The sequence below is a fragment of the Falco peregrinus genome, chromosome 13, assembly GCF_023634155.1.
Source record: "Falco peregrinus isolate bFalPer1 chromosome 13, bFalPer1.pri, whole genome shotgun sequence".
NCBI classification, from domain to species: Eukaryota; Metazoa; Chordata; class Aves; order Falconiformes; family Falconidae; genus Falco; species Falco peregrinus.
Genome location: NC_073733.1, coordinates 3,805,207 through 3,813,236, shown reverse-complemented (window position 1 = coordinate 3,813,236; position 8,030 = coordinate 3,805,207). Strand labels below are relative to the sequence as shown.

At 47.5% G+C, this 8,030-nt stretch overlaps 1 protein-coding gene across 1 annotated transcript in view; it reads left to right on the top strand.

Moving 5' to 3' along the window:
• Positions 1-1,387: 1,387 nt before the first annotated feature.
• ZDHHC15 (zinc finger DHHC-type palmitoyltransferase 15) overlaps positions 1,388-8,030 on the top strand; it is a 28,367-nt gene continuing 21,724 nt past the window's right edge. Inside the window, exons 1-3 of the mRNA XM_055818364.1 lie at positions 1,388-1,613; positions 4,918-4,944; positions 7,356-7,450. Of these exons, the coding sequence (XP_055674339.1) occupies positions 1,496-1,613; positions 4,918-4,944; positions 7,356-7,450 (240 nt within the window). The 5' untranslated portion in view covers positions 1,388-1,495. The remainder of the gene's footprint in view (positions 1,614-4,917; positions 4,945-7,355; positions 7,451-8,030) is intronic.

Genomic DNA, 8,030 nt, shown 5'->3' with positions numbered 1-8,030 from the left:
GCACTTCTGCTACAGCAGGGCCTATCCAAAAGCTTGGTTAAGCTGGACCACACAGAGAAAATTAAAACTAGTGCCAGAAATGTCAGGTTTTGTATTAAAGAAAGAGTTTAGTAGCCTGAAGGAGAACAATGACTGCATAGACACTGAGCAGGGTAGGGAAGAGGCTGAGCGAGCCGCTGCTTCATTAGTCTACAATTTTTTTTGAGACAATCAGAGGTTGTAGATCATCTCCATTTTATAATATTGGAAGAACTAAAGATGGAGTTACAGGTGCGGCCTAAGGATTTGTAGGTGATGCTTGAATTCAGGGGCTTGGGCAGGAGAAGGGCCAGTGTGGTACCCGCACTCATGAAGAGACGGGCGGCTAGGGGCAGTACTGCCTGCAGGCTGGCACCGACAGGGAAAGTTCTAGAACAAATTCTGAGGGGAAAAAACTGATGGACCAAGAGGTGACTTGGAAGTGCAGTGAGTTACACCAGGGTTTCATCAGAAGTACGTTCTGTTAAATATAGCGAATAATCTGCTAGATAAATTGTTCTCTTGATGAGAAAACTAATTGCCTTAACAGAGGCAATCTAGTGGATTTAATTAACTGAAGCCTTAACTCAAAACACGTTACTGAATTGGAAATGAGGGAGGTTCCTACGGGAATTCACAGGGGGTTGTGAGCAGGCCCGAGGGAGCGGGGTGGCCGTTCCCCCCTTCATGTTTGACATTAGGTACCCCGTTATCAGCGGAGGGGGGGGGGGGAGGGGTGGGGGTGGTGTCGCTCCGCTGCACCGGGGCTCCCAAACCCGGCCCCCCCGAATACACCCACCGGGGCCGCGGCCTTGGGGCGAACCCGGGTGCTGCCAGCACAGGGACAGGCTGGGCCTACGAGGCGAACGAGGCCGGCTTAACGGAACGGTGCGAGATCTCCCAGAAAAACACTTTTCGTATAAGGCTTCCCCAGCCGGCGGGGACGCGGGGCAGGGCACACGGGGCCCTCAGACGGGTGAGGTGCCCGGGGCGCTGCCGCGGGCGGGGGGGGGCCTGGATCGGGTGTGGGCAGCACCGCGGGATGCCGGCCTGCGCCCACCGGACGGGGGCTGCGGAGCGCCCTGCAGCAGGCGGGCACGCCGCCCTGGGGCAGCGCCTGCGCCGGGCCGAGGGGGCTGTGCGAGGCCCGCCCGGTGCGGCGGGGCCCGGCCGCTGTGCCCGGGCCGAAGCGGGAGGGCGGGGACCACCCCCGCCGCGCTGCGGGGGGCCCGGCCCGCCAGGGGGCGCCGCCGCGCCGCGCCCAGTCCCGCCGCCCGCCAGGCCGCTCAGCCGCGCTCCGAGACGCGCCCAGCCCCGCCGCCGAGCGCCGAGCCGCGCCGCCGCCCGCCAGGCCGCTCAGCCGCGCTCCGAGCCGCGCCCAGCCCCGCCGCCGCCCAGCAGGCCGCTTAGCCGAGCGCCGAACCCGCCTCTCAGCCCCGCGCAGGCGGTGCCCGCCGCGGCCGCGATGCGGTGAGGGATGGCTTTGTCGCGGGGGCTGCGGTGCTGCCAGCGGGCCTTCGCCTGGCTGCCCGTCCTCATCATCGCCCTCGTCGTCCTCTGGTCCTACTACGCCTACGTCTGCGAGCTGTGCCTGGGTGAGCGCCCCGGCCGGGCGGCGCGTGGGGCCGGGGGAGCGGGGCCCGGGCCCTCAGCGCCGCCCGCCAGAGCCCGCGGCCCCGGGGCCTGGAACCCCGCGACCTCCGCGGCGGGCGCCTCCTGCCCTCGCCCCCCTCCTCCTCCTCCTCCTCCCCTGCACACTAGCGGCAGGGCCACCCCCCCACCCCGGCCGCCTTCCGCCCCCACACGCTGGGTGCCCGGCGGGCGCCGCGGGCTCCCTCAGGCGCTGCCCCGGTGCCGTGTCCCGGCCCAGCCGCCCTGCCCGGGGCGGGGGATGCGCCCCGCAGCGAAGGCCCTTTGCTGCCCCGCGGGAGCGTCCAGGGGTGGCTTCTCCTGTAAGCGGACACATAAAATCAGCGTGTGCCCCAGACACCCATTTCTTTATAGTCTGAAAAGAAGGCGGGAAAAAACAGGTTACGTTAAATCGCATTCATGAGTCAGGTAACTTGTTATAGTAGCGTGGAAAGCTCTAAAGTTGAGACAGAAAATTTTTGGTATTGACTGGTAATTGTGTAGTTTAATGTAGCGATTGAACCGTACAGTAGTTGCGAACTTGTGTCTGTCATGTCCCGCTGTAGCCGGTGTGCACAGCCCCTGCGCCCCGCGGGGGGGGGGGGGGGGGAGCAGTGCCCACCCAGGGCAGGTGGGGGGGGGGGCAGTGCCCACCCAGGGCGGGTATGTGGGGGGCAGGTGTGGTGTCCCCCCCCCGGGCAGGGCCGGCCGGGCACAGGCAGATGGGGTCTTCAGGATGGTGGTCTGAGGCATTTCTGTGGAAAGCGCTGCCTCTTGGATCTGCACGGCACACTTAAATCACATTTTTTGTTAGGGGTGCCAGTGCAGTAGGATGTATTGCTTTTTCTCGATAGGGACTAAAATGAAACACAGCTTCTTTGATCTGTTTTAACTGGCAGCTAGGCAAAAACCCCAAATAATTAATAACATTTTATTCTGTCTCTGAGATCATGGGCTGCTGCTTTCTAGAATTCACACGGAACGGTATCTCCAATGTGCGTGTAACTGTCAGTTACACCGCATGACAAAAAATTGTTTTCGTGAAATGCTGTTAATCTTTTGAAATACGCTTTGTTTGCAGTGCTGTGCAAAGTCAGTAACATTTAACACTGATTAATTCCAAGTCTCCGTGCAGGTCTCAGAAGAGACTGCTGATTTCAGTGAGGGTTGGATGGGGCCTGTGTTGCTCTGCAAATGCTGGTTAAGCTGGCAGGAGCTTGCCTTACTGCCTAAAATCACAGCTTAAAATCACTCCTTTGCCCACACCCTTCTATTTTTTTGCCTTATTTTTTTCTCACATGCGTTTTATTTGTGTGTGGAGGCGTTTATCCGTACAGAAGTTGAAACGACTAGATTAATTATTTTAGGATTTGAATATGAAGTGTTGGCATATGCAGTTACTTGAAAACCAGCTCTCGGGACATTCTGTCTTGCCCAGATTTCTAATGTAGCAAGGCTTTATGTGTTGGCTTTGCTTTTTTTTTCTCATGTTTCCATTGTGTATTGCCATTTTGGCTGTTCCAACGTAAATAGTAGATGCTTTGTTTGGATTCTTGATTTTTATCTTTAGTTGTGCAGACTGCTGATGATTAAAAGTAGCGTGGGACTGATGTCCTAGAGCTATCTCATGATACTGGGTTTTAAATGTTCAGTGACTGGTATGGCCAACAAGTCATACTCCAGAGGAGGCCTTGGTTTCACGTCTGGTTGGTGGTTGCTGCTGCAGTGGGAGCAATGGCCCAGTGTTATTCGATAAAACCTTTTATATAATCTTTCTTTAGGAGTGTGCTCTTTTCTCAAGTAAAATCCTTAGAAGGGCTATGCTGCAAGTCTAGCGTACTTCAGGAGGAAACCAAGGAGTATTTGTGAAAAGCTGATGTACTTTTCATAGTTTGATTCACAGCAAACCAAAGGGAAACCTAAAGGTTTCCTAACAGTCTTGTTCGTCTGAAATTGAGTGTGTAGAGACACAGCAAATACTTGGTCTCTTTTTTCATCTACGTTGTTGTGTGTCACAGAGCTTGCAGATCAAATTTTTTTGTTAGCGTGGTTTTTTAAGAAATGCTACTTTCATTAGTAAAAGCAGAACCTCTCGGTTTCTACTCTGATTGTCGTTTTCCAAGTTTGTTATTCAAGTAAGATGATAAAATGAATCCTGGAAGAGCAGAGTCTCTTTTCAGGCGCTGGCTGTAGGCTAGAAGTAAAAGGCTCCAATCCTTCAATTGCTGCTTCTTCTGTACAGCCTTAACAGAGTCACTTAAGGGGTGACCACTGGTACGTGTAATCTCTCAAATCTTTTGAGAGTCTTCCAACAATATGATCGTACTGTTGTAAGGTTACTGTGCCTCTGGGAGATGATCTGTGGCCACTAGTTTCCTTTCATTCCTCTGTTCTTCCAAGGAGCAACACGTTTCAGTTGCAACCATTAGGTTGAAGACTATGAACTCGATATAAGGGGCTCCCACCCCATGAACACCTTTGTCCTCCAAGCAGTGTTCTGCCAAGATATCACAGAACTGCTCTGTTTTCAGTTAACAAAAGATGTCTTTATCATTTTCTGTTAAACTTGGATGACGGCTTTTAAAATAATGAATGTATTTTAAAATAATCTGTAGAAGATGGTGTTAAGCAATGTACCTTTTGCAGGTTCTTCTAAGTGGTTCTGTTAGTAGGGACTGCTCCTATGGTAAAGTAAGGAGGGGTTGTAAAAGCTCTGCTAGTAGAAAGTGTAAAAATAATTGAGTCATTGCAGTGTATTCCATCTTGCTGACTAGGCCAAAGCTGAGACAATTTGTAATTTTTTATTTATGCTGATGCAGAAATGCATAGGGCATTGCTTACTGTGGAGGATCAAGACCACCTAGAGACTAGTGCAAAGCAGGCTACAAGTACGTGCTTCTAAGTACGTGCATAGAGATGCTGTTTGCACAGTTGCTAGAGGAGCCCTGGTGATCTTGTCACGTCACTGTCACCAGTGGATTTTGGGCATATTTCGAATGTACAAATATGCAAAATATATTTTATAACAAGGGAAAATACAGCATAAGTAGCAGTTACTGAACATCTTGTTGTGGGTGTCATTTGCGTGAGTAAGCTGGGAATTGTTATGGATGTTTTAGATTTGATGTTAAATTGTAGGCTCTCTTTTTGTCTGTTGAATTTGAACTTTTTTCCCTAAAATGACTGTATTTCAAATAGAAATATTATTTGTCACAACCTTTTTGGGGAGCCCTATTTGCTCTGTAGACATTTATTTTTTTTCTTTTTCAGTGACTCTGAGTAACCCTGTGGAAAAAGGTATGTGCATTCAATTTACCATTTGATATTCAGTCCTTGTGTAAAAAGATTTGCAAATGTTCTAGTTGAAATATCAAAAATGCTTTCCATCAGTTTTTTTAACCTTGCATACTCTTTCAGTGTTTTCTTCCTCTAATTTCCCATTCAGGAGGTATACAGCATGTGTTGTTATACGTGCTGTAACTTTTGGATGTATTGGGAAATGCCCGTTTAGTCACAGTGTAAGTAGAAGAACATGAAAAGGCTTTGATCCCTTTTACACTTTCAGAAAAAACGACATACCACCCACGCACCTTTTCTCCCTTTCTGTTCTTCGTTTTCAGAGCTGATTGTACAAGCTAAACACAAAAGAGTAGGTCTGTTCTGTGGCTCACCTATTTTTTTTCCCCACTGTTTTATTTGATCTCTCAGTGGAAGCTATTTTAAATGTTTTTTTATGGGGAGGCTTTTGCAAAAGACTTTTTGCTCAGTTCTGCTGTTGACTGCTAACCATATATTGAGTTGCAACACAGTAACTTTCAGTTACTACCACAGATGAGGTAGAGCAAAAGTTTTTGTCTCGTTATTATTTGGCTTGAACACTTCCTGGATCCGTTGGGTAGTACAGGCTGATGGGCATTGTTCTGAGCTCCCGGGCACAGTACTTTGAGGCCGCTGAACGAGTGGGGCATAGCAGCAGGATCACTGGATGAAGCTGATGCATTGCTGGAGGCCACAGACATGTTCTAAGAATAAGGAGTTAGTGGCCATTTTAGTATTCCTCTTCGTCTTTCCTGGCGGTGCTTTGGAGGCAGGCTAATATGGGTGGCCTCTTACCTCCATTTCTTCTTCCAGGGTTATGAAGGATAGAAGTAGGTGTAGTGGTTTTCAGCTGGCAAGTTGTTTCCGGAAGAAAAATGCCAGCTGATACTTTAAAGATCCTCCAGGTTGCTACATCAAGTAAATTGTTTCCTCCAAAGACCTGTCCTAGTGTTTGAAACTTTACAGAGAAACTACAGAAAGCATGATGTTAATGATTACTCAGCAGAAGAAAGTTACTAGTTGCCTAATCTGTTAGTGTATCTCCAGGTCAGCTTCCTCTAACATGCTGCTGTATTGCTTTATCCGTAACATTGAACCTGTTGCAAGATTTATCTCCTTACTTATTAATTTAAAAATGACTGAGCTCCATCTGCATGTAGTATAAGGATAACGTGTCAAACAAACGTAAGATCATAATAATGAATTATCATTGATTCATGGATCATTCGCACAATCCATCACGTTCTTGTGAGGTGTGTCAGATCATTTGTCATCTCATTAGAAACTCTCAAAGCTGTGTTTGGCCTTTTTACCAATTACATTTTCACACAGTCAGCCTTGTCTAAGAAGTTAGGAATTGTTTGGGCTTTAGACTTCTCTTTCCACTAGCAGTAGTTACTTTAATCTTAGTTTCATTTAAGCTTTGAATTCTGGAAAGGGGGGAAATGAGGTGGTTCTTATGATTAAATGGTGTGTTTAAATAAAACTCTTTTGTAACCGTTTGATAATGTCTTAAGTCAGTCAAGTATTAAAGAAATAACAATCGAATACTTTGTGTAGCTGAAGGATAGCTGTCCTTTGGCTCTCTGAACCACAGTATGCCTGCTTATGCCCAAAGGCTTGGAAATAAAGTTTGCATATTGAAATAAGATTACTTTGATGCATGCTGGATTTCATGTGATAATGTTGTGTCTAGTGGATTACAATTCTTTCTCAGTAATCACAAGGCCGGTTTTGTTCAGTTTGAGGGATGTTTTCCTGATTTGTTTTACTGTATCAACTGTGGCAAATCTAAAAGATGTTTAATAAGAGATTTGATTTTTTTCTGGTGATATAAAGCTATGCTAGAGCATATTCTCTCTCTCAAATCTCAATGCAAGTGGTGAAGAATGCGTTGCACAAGTGGATGGTACACTGATAATATGGTATTGAGATTTTAAGTGCATTTACTAGCAACTGAACCCAAAATGTGGTGATGCTGGAGTATTGCAGTATTGACTTTATGCTGCTCAGCACCAGCCAGTTCTGCTTTACCTGTGCCTAGGAATCCTGTCATTCCCAGTGACAGAGGGTTGTCACCCGTCCTGTGGGTGAACTCTTACAGCTGTGTCCTTCTTCACCCACCAAATTGGATCGTGTAAGAAGGGGAGGCTTGTGAGATAGGTAACCCCTAACTGCAGCAACGGATCTCTGAAATTTTACTGGCCTGTTAACCAGAAGGTTTAACTGAATTGCAGTACCAGTTGGCACTGTAAATCTTCCTTTTTCCCTTTTTTTCTTTTTTCTTTTGTCATTGTTGTGCAAGATTGGAATTATGCCCATCATGGATGAAACTTTTGCTTAAGAAGTCATTGTTCTGCTTCTGTTTTTTGTTTTGTTTTGTTTTTTAGTGGCCTATCTTATAATATTCCATATTCTCTTTGTGCTCTTTGTGTGGACATATTGGAAGTCTATTTTCACTCTCCCGGTGCAGCCAGGCAAAAAGGTAAGAGTCCAAGCGCTTTTCATTCATTGCAGAATGCAAACAGGAATACTAAAGAGAACTCAAAAAACCTTCAGTCTAGTTGATCTGGGCAAATGGTTGGATTTCTTAAAGAGGTGGAAACTGACCTAGAGTTGTCCATAAAACCTGAGTAATTTACCATTCTGACAATCCTTTAACTCCCCAAAGAGCATGATTTAAATCAGAGATGGTGTTAGCTTTTAAAGGTGCCTTTTCAGGTGTTCCAGGAGCCAATAGGACTTGTCATGTTGAGCATAATAGGACTGATGACTATTAACTTACAGATTTATAGTGTCGTTGATCTCTAAGCACTTAACAAGTTGCAGGCCAAATCCTGAGGACCTTCCTTAACCTCGCCTTCCTGGAGTCTGCTGAGTAAGGACCTTCAGATTTGTTTTTCACTTCCCATGGAAGAGGTTGGAGGTGGAAATGGGTGCATCTGAGATGATGGTGGGGTTTCTTGGTCCCTTGAGCCAGATTGTTGTGGTGCGTATGTGAATGTTCAGTGTCCCACCAAAGCCCGGCACTGCCTGCTCTGCTGGGAGCCCTTTGCCGGCTGCAG